Source organism: Brachyistius frenatus, unplaced genomic scaffold, assembly GCF_029030835.1.
Source record: "Brachyistius frenatus isolate BFR_SWC_R1_liver_20210118 unplaced genomic scaffold, ASM2903083v1 Contig_342, whole genome shotgun sequence".
NCBI classification, from domain to species: domain Eukaryota; kingdom Metazoa; phylum Chordata; class Actinopteri; family Embiotocidae; genus Brachyistius; species Brachyistius frenatus.
The window spans coordinates 62,501-80,711 of NW_027210941.1; the positions used below are offsets into that span (position 1 = coordinate 62,501).

The window sequence follows — 18,211 nt, forward strand, 5'->3', positions numbered from 1 at the left end:
TGGATTGTGAGTGTGTGTTTATGTGGTGAAATGTGAATGGAGTCTGGTGGTGGACGTTCGGGCTTCCTTGTTAAAGACCAGTTTCTGTTGCTACAGATGCTCTTCCTCTCCTTCGACACCGACCGCTCGGGGAAGATGTCGTCCTACGAGCTTCGTATTGCTCTCAAAGCTGCAGGTGAGACTCGACTGAAAGCTGCTCAACCTTCAGCCACAACTACAAACACACTATTTCTATTTTCATACTTTAATTTTGTTTGTAAGTTTCATTGATGACGTCATGGAGGATGTGAGGTGAACCTGAGAGATGGTGTCGAGAGTTGTCCGATCACGTTAGATCGAAAAACGTAAAACAATACTGATTCGCTGCCAGTAAAAGAGGGAGGGTCTGAAAATCTGAAACAACCAATAGAAGAGCGGTCTCAGGTCACATGGTCAACAATAGTTGAAGGACTTCATTCACCCCGTAACAGGAAGTAGATTATTTACAAAGAAATGAATAAATACAAGTTGTAAACAGTTTTTATTGAATGCTCACAGACTGACAGACTAACAGCTGCATTTTACCAGCAAACTATTATTATAGCATGAATTTATGTTTAACATGTTAAAGTAGTTGTTTTCTCTCATTGTTGGAGGGGGCGGAGCCCCAACGCCTCGTATTACAAACCACCACCGGCCATGTGTGTGTGTGTGTGTGTGTGTGTGTGTGTGTGTGTGTGTGTGTGTGTGTGTGTGTGTGTGTGTGTGTGTGTGTGTGTGTGTGTGTGTGTGTGTGTGTGTGTGTGTGTGTGTGAATTGCATCAGGAGCTTTGAGTTCGCATAATTTACTTTCCGATAATTAATTTTAATGGCCTATAAGCTTGTGCTTTACTGAATAAATGACTCCGTGTCACACAGTCTTGACCAGGTGAGGAGTTAAATCAACCAGCTGAGTAGTTAAATCAACCAGCTGAGGAGTTAAATCAACCAGCTGAGGAGTTAAATCAGATGAGTAGTTAAATCAACCAGCTGAGGAGTTAAATCAACCAGATGAGTCGGTGAGAAAGGTTTTTGTATTTTTCCCCTTTATGTGAAATTGAATTGCAGTTGATGTGTAGTTAACCTGAATGTCTGAGATTGACCGCTGCAGCATGAAGTGTACCGACGGCCTGATTCACATCCAATTCAACACACCAGCTTCATATTTTGTTTTTAACTACTGTACATCAGAAGATCTTATTTCAGTTATTTACGTATGTGGGATGAAATACGTAGATCAGCCATGTCCAAAGTCTGGTCCGGGGGCCAATCACGGCCCGAGGTCAGGTTTTATACGGCCCGCAGCTTCCGTCTTCAAACGTATAATTTATGACCCGCCAGCACTGTCAATCAAAAGATGACTTCCTGAATGAGTTGGTGTTAAAGACCAGAGCAGGTTTCACAGACACATAATGAGTCCTGTTTAAAATGAACCTGAGGGGAAGATATATTTTGTAGGTTTTACAGACAGCTTGTTCTTCATGTGATCCGACTCTCGAGATGTCAAAGAATGGCAGAATTGTTTTTCTGAGATTTGTTCATTTGAAGAAATGACAATTGACAAATGTTTATAGAGCAGAGCATTTGTCTGTAACGTTTATGGTTCATAAAGAATCAGGACCATCGGCCCTCTTTGAAAACAGTTTGGACGCCTCTGACGTCGAACATCCACCGAACTCGTCGGTCAGCTGTGATGCTCTTCGACCTGATTCAAGCAAACGGGACTTCACCACAAAATGGACCTCAAACATGCAGGAAGCCCAACGCGCTGCACCGGATGGCCTGAACACGTGGATCTGTGCGCTGTGCCGGTGATTCTGAGAGCTAACGGCCTCTTTGCTCCGTGCAGGTATGCAGCTCAACAACAGGCTTCTGCAGCTGATGGGCTTGAGGTTTGCTGACAACAACTACGACATCGACTTTGACGATTACCTCACCTGCATCGTCCGTCTGGAGAACATGTTCAGTACGTAACAAATCCTGCAACTATATTCATGCCTCTGCAGTTAAAGCTAACTTCAGCAAAGTTTTCTGCCACTTTGACCTGACTGAAGTGTCTCTTATGCAGGAGCCTTCCAGGCAATGGACAAGTCCAAGAGGGGACGAGTAAACATGAACATCATGCAGGTAAAACCACATCAATCTGAGTCCGTTAATCTAAAGGAGATAACTCAACCGTTAGTTTTACCCACCTGCTGCACAGGATGGAGGATTATTGTCTGTCAGACAGTTTTTTGCTCGTACACAGCAGATTTCTGGAGTGGAATATCCTGGAGTTAAACAAAGAGTTGGATGTTGGGAGTTTATTTTCTAAATTAGACTCCAGCTTGTGTTCAGAGACACATTGGTAATATTTTGTTCATTCGCTGAGTGTTGAGGACGATTCAACACAACTCCGTGTTTACTGCACAGCTTTGGTACTGTATTAGCATTTCCCAACATGCCTTACTTATTTCTTCATATTTTATTTAGAATAAAGCAACTAAATTAAATGTAAGTGATGGGCAGAAATTATATTTAGTTTTGTTAAAACATTCTGTTTATTAATATTTCAATGAAGACATAATGATAAATAAAATGGGGCTATCATTCAAAACCATAAGTGTACAAGGGAGGAACGTAACATGTAGACCAATCAGTCACTTTAATACATCAGTTAGTTTGCAACTTGTTAGATAAAGTTTTCATGCAGCATTAATTGTTGCATAATTATTAAGTATAAATTTGTGATGAATATGTTGTTATCTTGTTGTCAGTCTGACCTAAAACCTTTTTAGTGTGATGAAATTTTACCTCCATGAATGTCAAATAATTCAAGCTTTTAAGTGTTGACTGTTAACATTATGAAAGAGTTTCACATTCAAACAACTCAAGGTTAAAGTAAATTTACTCTTCGTGGGAGTCGAGTTTTAACTCCCAAAGAGTTCAAGTTCAGCTCCTGAAAAGTGTTAAAAGATCAACTTCTAGAAAAGTGTTAAAAGATCAACTTCTAGAAAAGTGTTAAAAGATCAACTTCTAGAAGAGTTAAAAGATCAACTTCTAGAAAAGAGTTAAAACATCAACTTCTAGAAAAGAGTTAAAACATCAACTTCTAGAAAAGAGTTAAAAGATCAACGTCAAGAAAAGCGTTAAAAGATCAGCTTCTAGAAAAGAGTTAAAAGATCAACTTCTAGAAAAGAGTTACAAGATCAACTCCTAGAAAGAGTTAAAACATCAACTTCTAGAAAAGAGTTTTAAAAAAAAAGGATCAACTTCTAGAAAGGAGTTACAAGATCAACTCCTAGAACAGAGTTAAAAGATCAACTTCTAGAAAAGAGTTACAAGATCAACTTCTAGAAAAGAGCTAAAAGATCAACTTCTAGAAAAGAGTCAAAACATCAACTTCTAGAAAAGAGCTAAAAGATCAACTTCTAGAAAAGAGTCAAAACATCAACTTCTAGAAAAGAGCTAAAAGATCAACTTCTAGGGAAGAGTTAAAACATCAACTTCTAGAAAAGAGTTAAAAGATCAACTTCTAGGAAAGTGTTAAAAGATCAACTTCAAGAAAGAGTTAAAAGATCAACTTCTAGAAAAGAGTTAAAAGATCAACTTCTAGGAAAGAGTTAAAACATCAACTTCTAGAAAAGAGTTAAAATATCAACTTCTAGAAAAGAGTCAAAACATCAACTTCTAGAGAAGAGCTAAAAGATCAACTTCTAGAAAAGAGTCAAAACATCAACTTCTAGAGAAGAGCTAAAAGATCAACTTCTAGAAAAGAGTCAAAACATCAACTTCTAGAGAAGAGTTAAAAGATCAACTTCTAGAAAAGAGTCAAAACATCAACTTCTAGAGAAGAGTTAAAAGATCAACTTCTAGAAATGAGTCAAAACATCAACTTCTAGAGAAGAGTTAAAAGATCAACTTCTAGAAAAGAGTCAAAACATCAACTTCTAGAAGAGCTAAAAGATCAACTTCTAGGGAAGAGTTAAAACATCAACTTCTATAAAAGAGCTAAAAGATCAACTTCTAGGGAAGAGTTAAAACATCAACTTCTAGAAAAGTGTTAAAAGATCAACTTCAAGAAAGAGTTAAAAGATCAACTTCAAGAAAAGAGTTCCTTCCACTCTGCTTCAGAGTGAATTCGATGGTCTCACATGTACCAAAGCAAATGGAGTTGATTTGAACTGAGAGAGTTTATTACTAAGATGTGAACTTGCTGTGTGATGTTCTGAGATTTAATTCACTTGCAGATCATTTTAAACTGACGGCACTTTGTTTCCTCTTTACCGGTCAGTTCCTGATGTTGTCAATGAACGTCTGAGGAGGAGCGGAAAGCAGCAGAAGAACAAAACACAACAGGAAGTGCTGCAGTGCAGCGTGTTAAATGATGCGGTCCCTTTTCCATGTTTCAGATTCTCAACATCTGTCCACTTTTTATGCAATTATTCAAACAAGTAATGTGAAACGCTGTCTGACCCTTTGAATGTTGGAGGATGGGGAGGGGATAAATTTAAAATTTTGCTGATTTAAGCCTTTGAACAAACTACTGGTTCTTTGTCTCTGTTTATTATTTCATGACTGGAAATAAACTTTGAATAAAACGTTTCTCTTGGTTCATCCATCCTGCACAAAGGAAGCTGCCTGACTAAACTAGCGACGTGTATAAATGGCTTCAGCTTCAGCAGCTGCAACAGTAAAATGCTGCTCGCACATTGTTGCAACAGCATTTTTCTAATTATGTCATAATATACCACCTGTGGCAAAACCAGTACTTTTAACACACAATACAACCAGTATGCACTTCTTTCTTACTCAAGGATGATTTTGAATGGAAGACTGTCATTTTTTTTATGGAGCATTTTTACACTGTTGTAATTATTGCTCATTTTGAAATTGAGGCATAAAACTTTTTTTAAATTGAAATATAGTATGTAGTTAAATAGTGAAAACCATAAAAATGTAGCAGTTAGGGTTTCTTTCTTTTTTTTATTACTGCCAATATTGCTTTTAACCAATAAGGAACCTTTCCAAAAGTGTTAAAATTCAAACAAATAGTGGGTTATTTTGGAAGACAAAAACAATGTTAATTCAGGAAGTGTAGGATACACAGTCAATAGTAAAAAAAAAGTGCTCAGATATAATACATGAGTAAAAGTACAACAATGTAAAAATAGTCAAGTTGTCACAACAGTTGTCACTTAAAGACTATTTACAAACACTGAAAATATTGCCAGGTTTTATCCGTGTTTTTAAATTACTACTTTTCCAAACAATTGTAAACTATTGTATTTTGGTTAATATTTAGTTGCTCGAACAAATCTATTTAATTTGTCATAATACTTTTGTTTTAATCTGTTAATTCTGATAACAATACCATTGATAATTGTATACAAATCTATTTATCTGCTGAAAATATATATCAAATTCATAAATGAAAATAAACTTTGCCCAATTTCAGATGTTTCCTTTTTTCTGTTGAAGGAAAACCTTTATGCACAACATAACTATATCGAAAACTGAAAAGAACAAAAACTGTAAAACGATGCGCAGCAAATTTGATAGATTTTGTTTTTGTCCGATTTTTTTTGTTGTCTTATTTTTTTGTTTTGTGATCTATTGTTTTTGTGCGCTCTCGATTGTAAATGAAGTTGCAGGAAAAAGGCTCTTTTCTTGGACTGTGCTAAATCCAGAATGCAGAAGGAAAGTAAAAACAAGTTTCGGATTACATATTGATTCAACACACGTATCTGCGTTAGAAAGTCAAACAACATGTTTTCCACAAATACAAAAGTGTCTTCGGTTTTAAAGCGTATTCTCATAATTTGTAACCCCCCCCCGTAGTTTTTCTTACATGGTTCCTCCCAGTGACGTCAGCAGCAGCGTCATAAGCAGCATGGTGGAAGAGAAACCAGCGTGGCTAAACAACGGCGACGCGCTGATTTTCTGCGGTTATACGTGTAACAGCGACCAATACATTCACTTTTAAAGATCTTCAAACTTCATCTGTCGAAGAAAACCGTCTGAGATTCAGTTCCAAAATGGTAGGAGGATATTACTGCACTCAGCTAACCTTGTTAGCCACCAGCGGCTAACGTCGAACAACACTGAACTGGGAGACACTGGTGGAAGTTAATGAACCAAATGTCCATTTTACGATCATTGTTTAATTTAAATAGCATCGCGTTGTTGTCTTGACTAAAAGTCCACTTCTTTTCTTGTCTGCTGTTGGTGTAGCCTGCTAGCTGAGCTGGTTCTGAAACACTTTGTAGAAAACAAACTTCTTCGGTTTGAGTTGAGACTGAGATCTTTCTTCTGGAAGTTGTTTTATGTTCATCCTGCTCATGCAAAGATAAACTGGAAGTTGTTTTATGTTCATCCTGCTCATGCAAAGGTAAACTGGAAGTTGTTTTATGTTCATCCTGCTCATGCAAAGATAAACTGGAAGTTGTTTTATGTTCATCCTGCTCATGCAAAGATAAACTAGAAGTTGTTTTATGTTCATCCTGCTCATGCAAAGGTAAACTGGAAGTTGTTTTATGTTCATCCTGCTCATGCAAAGGTAAACTGGAAGTTGTTTTATGTTCATCCTGCTCATGCAAAGATAAACTGGAAGTTGTTTTATGTTCATCCTGCTCATGCAAAGATAAACTGGAAGTTGTTTTATGTTCATCCTGCTCATGCAAAGATAAACTGGAAGTTGTTTTATGTTCATCCTGCTCATGCAAAGGTGAACTGGAAGTTGTTTTATGTTCATCCTGCTCATGCAAAGATAAACTGGAAGTTGTTTTATGTTCATCCTGCTCATGCAAAGGTAAACTGGAAGTTGTTTTATGTTCATCCTGCTCATGCAAAGGTAAACTAGAAGTTGTTTTATGTTCATCCTGCTCATGCAAAGGTAAACTGGAAGTTGTTTTATGTTCATCCTGCTCATGCAAAGGTAAACTGGAAGTTGTTTTATGTTCATCCTGCTCATGCAAAGGTAAACTGGAAGTTCCGCCTCAGCAGCGCTTTGGTTGGTCGTTGTCGTGCAAAAATGGTATTTCACAGATCAGCATATTCAAACGTCTTCAGCTGATGGTTTTTTGTTTTGTTCATGATTTGTTTTTTTTCCACACCAAAAAAAGTTGGATAAAATGTAAATAAACACAGAATGTGATGATTTGCAAATCAGTTAAAACCATATTTAATAAAAAAAAATAGACCGACGACAACATATGAAATGTTGAAACTGAGAAATATGAGTGTATTATGAAAATCCATGATGCCGTTTTTATAGCCGACGTGTTCCTGCTGGCTGCTAACAAGTTGAGATGCTCCACCAGGTGTTCGTGACTTTAGTCGACCTTGTCACAACTTTTTTTGTTTGAAACATGTTGCTGGCATCAAAGTCTAAATGAGCATTCATTTGTCATGTGTTCATCGATGTCCCTTAAAAAAACAAACAACACGTTATTACTACTCAACGTCCCAAAAAACGTCAACCACCGTTTGGTTTGTGCGACAAAATGAAACTAAGATTTGTTCACATAGCTGAGCTCCACCACACCCGCTTAATAACCTTCTTTTGCGTAAACAAGAACAAAAAGACAACCAGTAGCTCGGCGACTATTTTTCCTCCGGTTCCGTCTCCGACACGGCGACCTGATCGGCCCGACAGGAAGTCTGTCGGGAAAACATAATAGAATTTGGGGAGTCGTGACCTTTGACCTGGGTTTGCTGACATGGGTCTTTTTACATAATGTTTTAGTGTCCACCAGGAGAAGTGGAAGAACATTGGTTATGTACGTAACCTTGGATTCTCTGAGTGTCGGTGATGAGCTCATCCTCGCAAATGTTAAATACTGTTGCTTTAACAGACTGATTTTGGGGCGCTTGTTGGTCTTGCAGCTGAATGGGGTCAATATGGAGGTGAAAAATAAAGATCTTCTTTTTCTCTTCCAGCCTCATCGGAAAAAGAAATCGTTCATTGAGAAGAAGAAGGCCGTGACCTTTCACCTGGTCCACAGGAGTCAGAGGGATCCACTGGCTGCAGATGAAAAAGCCCCGCAGCACGTCCTGGTGCCGACCACCAAGGTACACCACGTCTTCTCAGGTTTACCTTCCTGTCTGTTGATGTCTGTTGACCACGGCACTGGTTCACCATCTTGTTTTGCTTTGCAACCAAGAAAAGTTTGAAGAAGTAGTCGAACTTTTCAGCATCCATTAAATAAAAAGAAAAATACAAGTTGGCAAAACAAATCTTTTTTTTCTCTTTTTTTTAATCTTATCTTATCTTAGCTTTGATTTTGTAGCTACCAAATTTAAAATAGAAATCCTGATGGCACTTAACATCGTGAGTTCCTCACAGAAGAACCGTGTCGCATTATAAAAGGAACCCAACAATTAGAAATCATCCGTTTACAAACACGTTACTGTCGGTTTGTTTGAGCGCTGACGGCGACGCTGACCCGTTGTCGTGACGACGTGATGTCGTGTTTCTCAGGTGGAAGCAGACCAGAGGCTCGAGGAACAGAGGAAATTTGGCGTCTTCTTCGATGACAACTACGACTACCTGCAGCATCTGAAGGAGGCGATCGGCTCAGCTGAGCTGGTGGCAACAGGACACGCCCACCCTGACAGAGGAGCTGCTCACCTGCAGGAGGAGCGGGGAGAGGAGGAGGAGGAGGAGGAGGAGGATGAGGGAGACGTGGGCAGCGACCGTCCTGTGAGTTCCTTACAAAAATTCCGGCATTTCAGATTAAGATGAACGTTTTGTAAACTTCAGTTACTGAAAACTTTTTCAGAACTAAAAGAAATGAGTTTATTTCTGTAACCTCCTCCAGGAAGAATAAAACCTCCTCTCCTCTCCTCTCCTCTCCTCTCCTCTCCTCTCCTCTCCTCTCCTCTCCTCTCCTCTCCTCTCCTCTCCTCTCCTCTCCTCTCCTCTCCTCTCCTCTCCTCTCCTCTCCTCAGACAACTACCATCAACTTGCCTTCTTCTGTGTTCGCCTCAGAGTTTGAGGAGGAGGTTGGACTTCTGAACAAAGCTGCTCCTATTTCAGGTAAACAGCTCCTCAGCTAAAATGTCAGAAAGTGACATTATGTGTATATATATATATATATACATATAAATGAAGCCCATATATAAATATATATATTTATATAAATGTATATATATGTATATATATATATATATATATATATATAAATAAATAAATATATTTATCGAAATATAACTATATATATATATATATAGTTATAGAAATATATATATGTCCTGTGATATAAAGGTTCCTTTTTGTGGAGCAGAGAATGAAGTTCAGCTCTTTTCTTTGATTTGCGGTGTGTTGTGAAGCCAACGATAATAATCTGTCTCATCTAAAAGTGGAGCTGGATGTCCTGATGGTCGTTTTAGTGTTTAGTGACCCTCTGGTCCAGATGTTATCCTCAGGTGACCCTCTGGTCCAGATGTGACCCTCAGGTGACCCTCTGGTCCAGATGTGACCCTCTGGTCCAGATGTGACCCTCTGGTTGTGTCCTGCAGGACCCCGGCTGGACATGGACCCCGACATCGTGGCTGCTCTCGATGAGGACTTTGACTACGAGGACCCCGACAACGTCCTGGACGACGACTTCATGTCCAAAGCGAACGGCGCCGGAGGTCCCGCGGACGCAGAGTAAGAAGTGAACTCTGTTGGTCTCAGAACTGTTTTTTATGCTCGCATTTAAAAAATAAAAAAAAGACACAAAACTACTTTCGTATTTTGTGAACAGAAAGCAGGTGTTTGCAGCTCAGCCTGATATCATAAATTAATAAGTGCATGATCTCGTTTTCTTAAAATGACACAGTGAAGCCTAAAATTGCTCATTCCCGTGTTAAATGTTCATGTATCGTGGATTCTTATGTGACCAGCAGGTTTCATCGTCTGTAAATCACTTAAACAAGCGACAAAACCCAGACGTTAATAATACATACCAACTATTTCCACGTTGTTTTTTAATACACTTTTTATTAAAATTGAAATGTTTGAAATTCTAAATTCTCAGAAGAGCTGATGCGGTAGTTTTCTAGTTTTCATTCATATCTCCAGCTCAATGTCTTCCCATTTCCCTCAGCGACGCCGTCTCCAGCCGGAAGTCCAGCGTTGGTTAAATTCACGAGACATGAAAGTTTGACATGAAGGATTTTGAAACTTCCCTGTAAAGCGTCACAATGAGTCGTATTTAAACAGCATCTTGATTCCTCCGTGTGACGTTGGTCTGGCAGGTTCAGCCGTCCGGTGAAACACAGCGGAGGGAAATATTCCACTGTTTCCAATCTGCTGTTGTCTCCTTTGTGATTCTAATGTTCTGTTTGTAACCTGCGACAGATGCGACAAAGATGATGATGATGATGATGATGAGTGGGAAGACACCGATGAGGAAGGTGACTCAGAGGGTGATTTTCCGGGCAGCGAGGACCTGGAGGCGGACGGCTGCGCTCGACAGTTTCTGTTCATGGACGAGGAGACGAAGAGTCGCTTCACCGAGTACTCGCTGACGTCGTCCGTGATGAGGAGGAACCAGCAGCTCACTCTGCTGGACGACCGCTTCGAGAAGGTGAGCTCACCGGCCGAGTCGTCGGTTTATCGGCTGCACTCCCAGTCTCACCTCCGAGGTTCATCTCTGAAAGTCACGACTGTACAACACAGCAATAAACCACAGACCAGCGTTTCCTACCATCACTGGTCCCGCGTACATCAGCCCCTCCAGGAAATATTATAATAATAATGAACAAACTTCACAATATTTGCGGGAGCTCGCAATTTCTTTAAATTCTTTAAATTTGAATTCCCGCAAAAAACTTTCATCAGAATCTGAGCTGAAAGTATTAAAACATAAAGTAAATCTTTTCAAACTAAACTCTCTTTATTACCAACAATAACTCCTCATTTCAACCAGAAAGTCTCTGCTCCTGTTTTCATCTCCAAATAAAACTCTGTTCACCGGAGGAACAGGAACAAGAGGAGAAACAGGAAGTGACTGAGTTCGTGGAAACTGTGGCTTTCACAATAAAATGATCTAATGAAATGTTTATTATACACGAAGGACGTGATTAGAGTTTTGATAAATCACGTTTTGATACTACTAATAATGGCGTTAAAACACCCTCCAATTAAATATTGCTGAAGTAACAAATCCAGCAGATTAATAAACCAACTGCAACAACATGATGATGATGGTTGTTTTTTTCCACCAGTCTGATTTCAAGCTGACAAACCTGCTTTAAAACGGGCCGAACATTTCGAGCCTGTTTAGTACATGATGAGGATTTAGTTCATCCAGATCCTCAGTGATGTCACGGCTCCGCTCCGTGATGTCATCCAGAGATCATCACCAACACTCACCGTTTGACTTTTGGCCTTTTAATCTGTCAACGTGTCACTCCTTCATCTTTTGTCCTGAAATGTGATCCGAGTCAGAACCGTGTGTTTGGGTCCAGTTCTATGAACAGTTCGATGACGACGAGATCGGCGCTCTGGACAACGCCGAGCTGGAGGGCTTCATCGAGCCGGACAGCGCTCGGCTGGAGGAAGTCATCAAGGACTACTTCAAACAGAAAGAGAAAGAGTGAGAGGAGCTTCTTTGTTTTATTACGGTTTTATTGCGACATCACACAATGAACGCTTCATTGGATGATTGAAATTTAAATGTTGACCCGGACGTGTGTTGTTTGCGGCTCAGGTACCTGCGGCCGGATGACCTGGGTCCCAGAGAACTTCCTGTGGTGAAGGAGGAGGAGGAGGAGGATGCAGACGAGGAGGAAGAGATGGACACCGTTGTTATTGCGGCTCCAGAAGAGAAGTGGGATTGTGAAACCATCATCAGTGAGTTTCAGAGCCGTCATGCGACTGGACAACTTTTATTTTTGAAACTTTTGACTTCTCCTCCACTTCAGTCATCATGAGCAGAAACGTGCTGCAGAAAATCTCTCTTCGATAGCATTTCTTTAAACTATGACACAGATTCACACACAAAAAAAAAACGCCCATCAAAAACATCAGCGTTAAACATTTGTGCCGAACAGGTTGCTGTCTTTACACAATGGTTATTTAAACACAACAATGTTTAAATAAACCTTAAAACTAGAAGTTAGTTTTGTTCCCGTGCTAAGCTAAGCTATCCTGCAGGTTTCTTTGGTGGAAAAAAATGCTTTTATATATATATATATATATATATATATATATATATATATTTGAAATATGATAACAATTCTCCTTTATATAAATAAATCAAAGTAAAAACAGGATTTCATTGCTATAGTCGGTTGAGCTCTTTTTAACTATTTTGTATCCAATTTCAATTAATTATTATTTTCATTATGGATTTAACTGCTGATTATTTGTATAGGTAGGTAGGTAGGTATACACTAATTGATTAATTGTTCTGTTTGGAAAATTTCAAAATAAACAATTATGAAAATAGCTGCCGACTCACCGTTTCAAAGAAAGCAGTTTTAGTGTAAGTTGTGACTTCAGGTGAGAATAAAATAACATTTATTAACAGCAACAACCAGAATCATTCTTCTGTAAAGTGTTCAAACTGAACATGAGATCAAATCTCAGTATCGACAGATTCAGACAGTAAGAATCAACACGACTGTTAAAAACACACCAAAGAAGCATTTCAGGCCTGAAAACACCCTGCTTTCTGTCTCACTTTGATCATTTGACAATGCAATGCATGAACCACTTCTTTCTGTTTATTTTAATTTGTTGAACAGTATGTTAGAGGGAAACTAGATCTACATTTTGACTGTTTGTTTTTCCTCCTCCAGGTACTTACTCCAACATATATAACAGACCCACAGTCATTGCGGAACCATCAAAGGTATGAACAATTTTGTAGGAAATAATGACAGAAATTAAACACATTTTGAATACGATACAGACAGAAAGCAGGACCGTCCCAGTGCTGGACACGCCTGGACACACCTGGACACGCCTGGACACACCTCCGTTTGGGGGTGAATTACTCTCTTTTTTTAGGAGGGAGGATTTCTTCTCTTCTCGTTACGTTATTGTCACGTTTCCTCTCCAAACCTCAAAGCCTTCGCTCTCAACAACCTCACGCAGCTCCGGCTCAAAACTCCTCGTCTACACTCAGACATACTGTTGGATAAATATTCTTGAGCAGTTTTCCAACCGGACCTCTCCTCGGCACTCAGACCGCCTCCGAGTGCTCGCTAAACTTCTGCTTTTCTCTGTCTGCAATTCTGTTAAACAGAAAAAGAACACCAGAATACAGAAAGGAAAATGTTGAGTGTGCAGAAATGCAGCTTTCAACATTACAGAGGAACCCAACAATTTAACAATTCAACAATTTACACGTAAGCTAGGAGGGAAAAACTCCCTTTTAACAGGAAGAAACCTCAGACAACCAGGCTCAGAGGTGGAGAACATCTGTTAACAGAACCAGGCTCAGAGGTGGAGAACATCTGTTAACAGAACCAGGCTCAGAGGTGGAGAACATCTGTTAACAGAACCAGGATCAGAGGTGGAGAACATCTGTTAACAGAACCAGGCTCAGAGGTGGAGAACATCTGTTAACAGAACCAGGCTCAGAGGTGGAGAACATCTGTTAACAGAACCAGGCTCAGAGGTGGAGAACATCTGTTAACAGAACCAGGCTCAGAGGTGGAGAGCATCTGTTAACAGAACCAGGCTCAGAGGTGGAGAACAGGGTGGCACGGTGGTGCAGTGGTTAGCACTGTCACCTCATACCAAAAAGGTTCGGGGTTGGAATCCGGTCCTGGGCCTTTCTGTGCGGAGTTTGCATGTTCTCCCTGTGCTTGCGTGGGTTCTCTCCGGGTTCTCCAGCTTCCTCCCATCATCCAAAAACATGCACCTCAGGTCAGGTTACCTGGCGCCGCGCTAGTGGCAGCCTGCTGCAGCATCTCCCCCCTGAGAGCCCCCCTGCTGTAGTGAAGACATTTCCCCTCAGGGATTAATAAAGTGTATAAAATCAAATCAAAATCAAATCTGTTAACAGAACCAGGCTCAGAGGTGGAGAACATCTGTTATCAGAACCAGGATCAGAGGTGGGCGGAGCATCTGCCTCGACCGGTTGGGGTGAGAGGAGAGCAGAGAGAGAAAAGGACAGCATAGAGATAGAAGACATGAACAATTACAGAACTGTACACAACTGTTTTTGGGGGCGTGTCTGTTTGATTGACAGGCCTGCGGTGCAGTCAGGTTACAGCTATCAGTGGGCGGGACGTAGTATCGTCAGGTTTCCGATCAGATCGGTCAGATCCACCGCTGGCTCCTCCCCCAGCTCGTCCAAATATGGTCACTTCCTGCTCCAAACCGCCATAGTTGTGTAAAGGGAAACGTTCAGGCTTATAATCAAGACCGAGTTGATGAGTTTACAAGACCTGCTTTTATACTTTTATGATTTTGTTACCAGCACGTAAAAATCCGTCGCCACAGTAACTGATTAGAAGCTCCAGCTCTTTAATTCCTCTTTAATGTCCTCAGCTGAAGCCGATCCGTGTGTCCAGTAAGACGGGCGTCCCGCTGGACGTCCTGCCGTCCAGGAGTCTGACAGCCAAGCAGGTGGAGCGCATGACGAGGATCAACGACGGCGACCTGCCGCGCGTCTCCACCCAACCACGACCCCGCGAGGAGAGCAAGGAGGAGAGGGCGGCCAGGAAACAGGCCGTCAGGGAGGAGCGCAAGGTGACGAAGCATCACTCACCTCCACTCAACACTTCACCATGAAACATGGAAAACACCTTCATGAGGGAAACATTGGTTTTTCATTTATATTAAGATTATTATTAAAACAAAATTGCAAGTTTTATAATATTAAAATATCAGAGAAAAAGGAAGACGACAAATTCGGGCAAATATGAAACGCTTCGGTTCTGAAACACTCCTGGAGGGAAAGAACAACGGGACAAATATAACGTCGATAGCATCCTCAGAGTTAGCATGTTGCTAATAATCCACAAACAATATCAATGTTGACTTTTACTAACAATAATCATCTACATCCCATCATTAGTTGTTGTTAGCCTGGATGTTAGCCTGGATGTTAGCCTGGATGTTAGCCTGGATGTTAGCCTTGATGTTAGCCTTGTTGTTAGCCTGGATGTTAGCCTGGATGTTAGCCTTGATGTTAGCCTTGATGTTAGCCTGGATGTTAGCCTTGATGTTAGCCTTGATGTTAGTCTTGTTGTTAGCCTTGATGTTAGCCTTGTTGTTAGCCTTGTTGTTAGCCTTGTTGTTAGCCTTGTTGTTAGCCTTGATGTTAGCCTTGATGTTAGCCTTGATGTTAGCCTTGATGTTAGCCTTGTTGTTAGCCTTGATGTTAGCCTTGATGTTAGCCTTGATGTTAGCCTTGTTGTTAGTCTTGATGTTAGCCTTGATGTTAGCCTTGATGTTAGCCTTGTTGTTAGTCTTGATGTTAGCCTTGATGTTAGCCTTGATGTTAGCCTTGTTGTTAGCCTTGATGTTAGCCTTGATGTTAGCCTTGTTGTTAGCCTTGTTGTTAGTCTTGTTGTTAGCCTTGATGTTAGCCTTGATGTTAGTCTTGTTGTTAGCCTTGATGTTAGCCTTGATGTTAGTCTTGTTGTTAGCCTTGATGTTAGCCTTGATGTTAGTCTTGTTGTTAGCCTTGATGTTAGCCTTGATGTTAGCCTTGATGTTAGCCTTGATGTTAGTCTTGTTGTTAGCCTTGAATTTAGCCTTGATGTTAGTCTTGTTGTTAGCCTTGATGTTAGCCTTGTTGTTAGCCTTGTTGTTAGCCTTGATGTTAGCCTTGTTGTTAGCCTTGATGTTAGCCTTGTTGTTAGCCTTGATGTTAGCCTTGATGTTAGTCTTGTTGTTAGCCTTGAATTTAGCCTTGATGTTAGTCTTGTTGTTAGCCTTGATGTTAGCCTTGATGTTAGTCTTGTTGTTAGCCTTGAATTTAGCCTTGATGTTAGTCTTGTTGTTAGCCTTGATGTTAGTCTTGTTGTTAGCCTTGAATTTAGCCTTGATGTTAGTCTTGTTGTTAGCCTTGATGTTAGCCTTGTTGTTAGCCTTGTTGTTAGCCTTGATGTTAGCCTTGTTGTTAGCCTTGATGTTAGCCTTGATGTTAGCCTTGTTGTTAGCCTTGTTGTTAGCCTTGATGTTAGTCTTGTTGTTAGCCTTGATGTTAGCCTTGATGTTAGTCTTGTTGTTAGCCTTGATGTTAGCCTTGATGTTAGCCTTGATGTTAGTCTTGTTGTTAGCCTTGATGTTAGCCTTGATGTTAGTCTTGTTGTTAGCCTTGATGTTAGCCTTGATGTTAGCCTTGATGTTAGTCTTGTTGTTAGCCTTGAATTTAGCCTTGATGTTAGTCTTGTTGTTAGCCTTGATGTTAGCCTTGTTGTTAGCCTTGATGTTAGCCTTGTTGTTAGCCTTGATGTTAGCCTTGTTGTTAGCCTTGATGTTAGCCTTGTTGTTAGCCTTGTTGTTAGCCTTGATGTTAGCCTTGATGTTAGCCTTGATGTTAGCCTTGTTGTTAGCGTAGTGAACACAGCCAGGCTAACATTAACTGTTAGCTCAGGACAGCTGTGATGAAGGATGTGAAGGATTATTGTTAGTGAAAGTCAATAACGATGATATTGAGAGTTTGTGGATTATTCAAAAACTTAAAAAAGTCTTTATTATACAGCGTTAAATTGTTCTTCTGTGTTGTTGTTCAGGAGAGGAGAGTCGAGAAGAAAGCCAACAAGATGGCGTTCAAGGAAGAAAAAGTCCGACAGGAGAAGCAAATGTTGAACCTGAGAAGGAACGTTCAAGGCCTGAAGCTTTAGCAGCCGCCTGGCGGGACTCCGCCCACTCAGCTTTTACCTGGCGGCGTCATCGGGCTTCAGTGGAGCTGACGAGACCGGGACGGCCCGAGAACCGGACTGAAAGGGGTGCAGAAGAGTTTCCTTTATTTATCAATAAAACAATACAAATCTGAAAATAAAGTTCATTTAACTGTTTAGATAAAAACATAAATGAATTTTATTTCCAGTAAATCAGTTCAGAACATCATGCTAAAGGAATCTGTTTTACTCAATCTGATCAGATTCTGATTAAAAATCCAGTCTGGCAGTTTTAAACCATTTTTTTATTTAAAGGACAATTTGCGAAATCCACTTGTTTCCTTGTAGAGAGTCGGATCAGAAAATGTTATCAAGTTATACTGAGCATCAAAGTGGTGAAATGTGGACGTGCAGTACCACCAGGGGGCGCTGTGGGTCGGAACCCACGACTCACATTTAACTTACGAAATACGAAGTCAGAACGTCTTTCAATATGATGTCACTCGCTAAATTCACTTCTTCTGATCATACTTCCATAAATATTTATATATTAGGACTCCAACAGAGGAAGGTTTGGAGATGAAGTGCAGTCAAGCTACAGGCGCAGACAAATCCTCAGAACCAGTCAGAACCAGTCAGATCTAGTCAGATCTAGTCAGATCTAGTCAGGTCCAGTCAGGTCCAGTCAGGTCCAGTCAGAACCAGTCAGAACCAGTCAGATCTAGTCAGGTCCAGTCAGGTCCAGTCAGATCTAGTCAGAACCAGTCAGATCTACCGCTTCTTCTTCTCTCCTCTTCGCTCATTTAAATTTGGTCGCTTTTGTCTTCAGAAAAACAAGATGGTGACGGAATGCCGAATTCAAGGCTTCCAAACGGCAGTTCACAAAAACGAAGAGTCACGGTTGGTTGCAACTAATCAGAACCATCAGTGATGTCATCATCCATCAGTGAGTTCATCATCCATCAGTGAGGTCATCAACCATCAGTGATGTCATCATCCATCAGTGATGTCATCGTTGGTTTGTGAACGTTATGAATCCTCCAGTTCAGATTCTGTCCGTCACCATCTTTGCTAGTTCGGAGCGGTTTGGAGCAGGAAGTGACCATATTTGGACGAGCTGGGGGAGGAGCCAGCGGTGGATCTGACCGATCTGATCGGAAACCTGACGATACTACGTCCCGCCCACCGATAGCTGTAATCTGACTGCACCACAGGCCTGTCAATCAAACAGACACGCCCCCAAAACCAGGTCTTCTTGAATCTTCTTTTCTAATGAATGAGGGATTATTTTCAGATGGACCTCCAGAAAACTAAGAAGAAGGAGTGACTTTAGCTAACAACACCGAGATAACTGATGGACACATTTTATTCACTTTGGATTTGATGAGAGAAGTTGAATGGGAGTCTATGGAGC

The 18,211-nt window shown here is 40.6% G+C and overlaps 3 protein-coding genes across 3 annotated transcripts in view; all 3 read left to right on the forward strand.

Moving 5' to 3' along the window:
- Positions 1–4,603, forward strand: part of capn9 (calpain 9) — a 17,363-nt gene extending 12,760 nt beyond the window's left edge. The window contains exons 16-20 of the mRNA XM_069723711.1: positions 1–6; positions 97–175; positions 1,868–1,984; positions 2,087–2,145; positions 4,292–4,603. The exon at positions 1–6 is cut by the window's left edge and continues 63 nt beyond it. Of these exons, the coding sequence (XP_069579812.1) occupies positions 1–6; positions 97–175; positions 1,868–1,984; positions 2,087–2,145; positions 4,292–4,318 (288 nt within the window). The 3' untranslated portion in view covers positions 4,319–4,603. The remainder of the gene's footprint in view (positions 7–96; positions 176–1,867; positions 1,985–2,086; positions 2,146–4,291) is intronic.
- ccsapa (centriole, cilia and spindle-associated protein a) overlaps positions 1–17,959 on the forward strand; it is a 46,190-nt gene extending 28,231 nt beyond the window's left edge. Inside the window, exon 5 of the mRNA XM_069723726.1 lies at positions 17,873–17,959. Within this exon, the coding sequence (XP_069579827.1) occupies positions 17,873–17,899 (27 nt within the window). The 3' untranslated portion in view covers positions 17,900–17,959. The remainder of the gene's footprint in view (positions 1–17,872) is intronic.
- Positions 5,870–17,094, forward strand: ltv1 (LTV1 ribosome biogenesis factor). Its single transcript, XM_069723719.1, has 11 exons — positions 5,870–6,038; positions 7,939–8,070; positions 8,480–8,701; positions 8,950–9,037; positions 9,520–9,652; positions 10,346–10,574; positions 11,458–11,585; positions 11,700–11,842; positions 12,793–12,845; positions 14,495–14,695; positions 16,690–17,094. Exons 1-11 carry the CDS (start codon positions 6,036–6,038, stop codon positions 16,798–16,800), a joined length of 1,443 nt encoding a protein of 480 aa, XP_069579820.1. The 5' UTR covers positions 5,870–6,035; the 3' UTR covers positions 16,801–17,094.
- Positions 17,960–18,211: the final 252 nt, after the last annotated feature.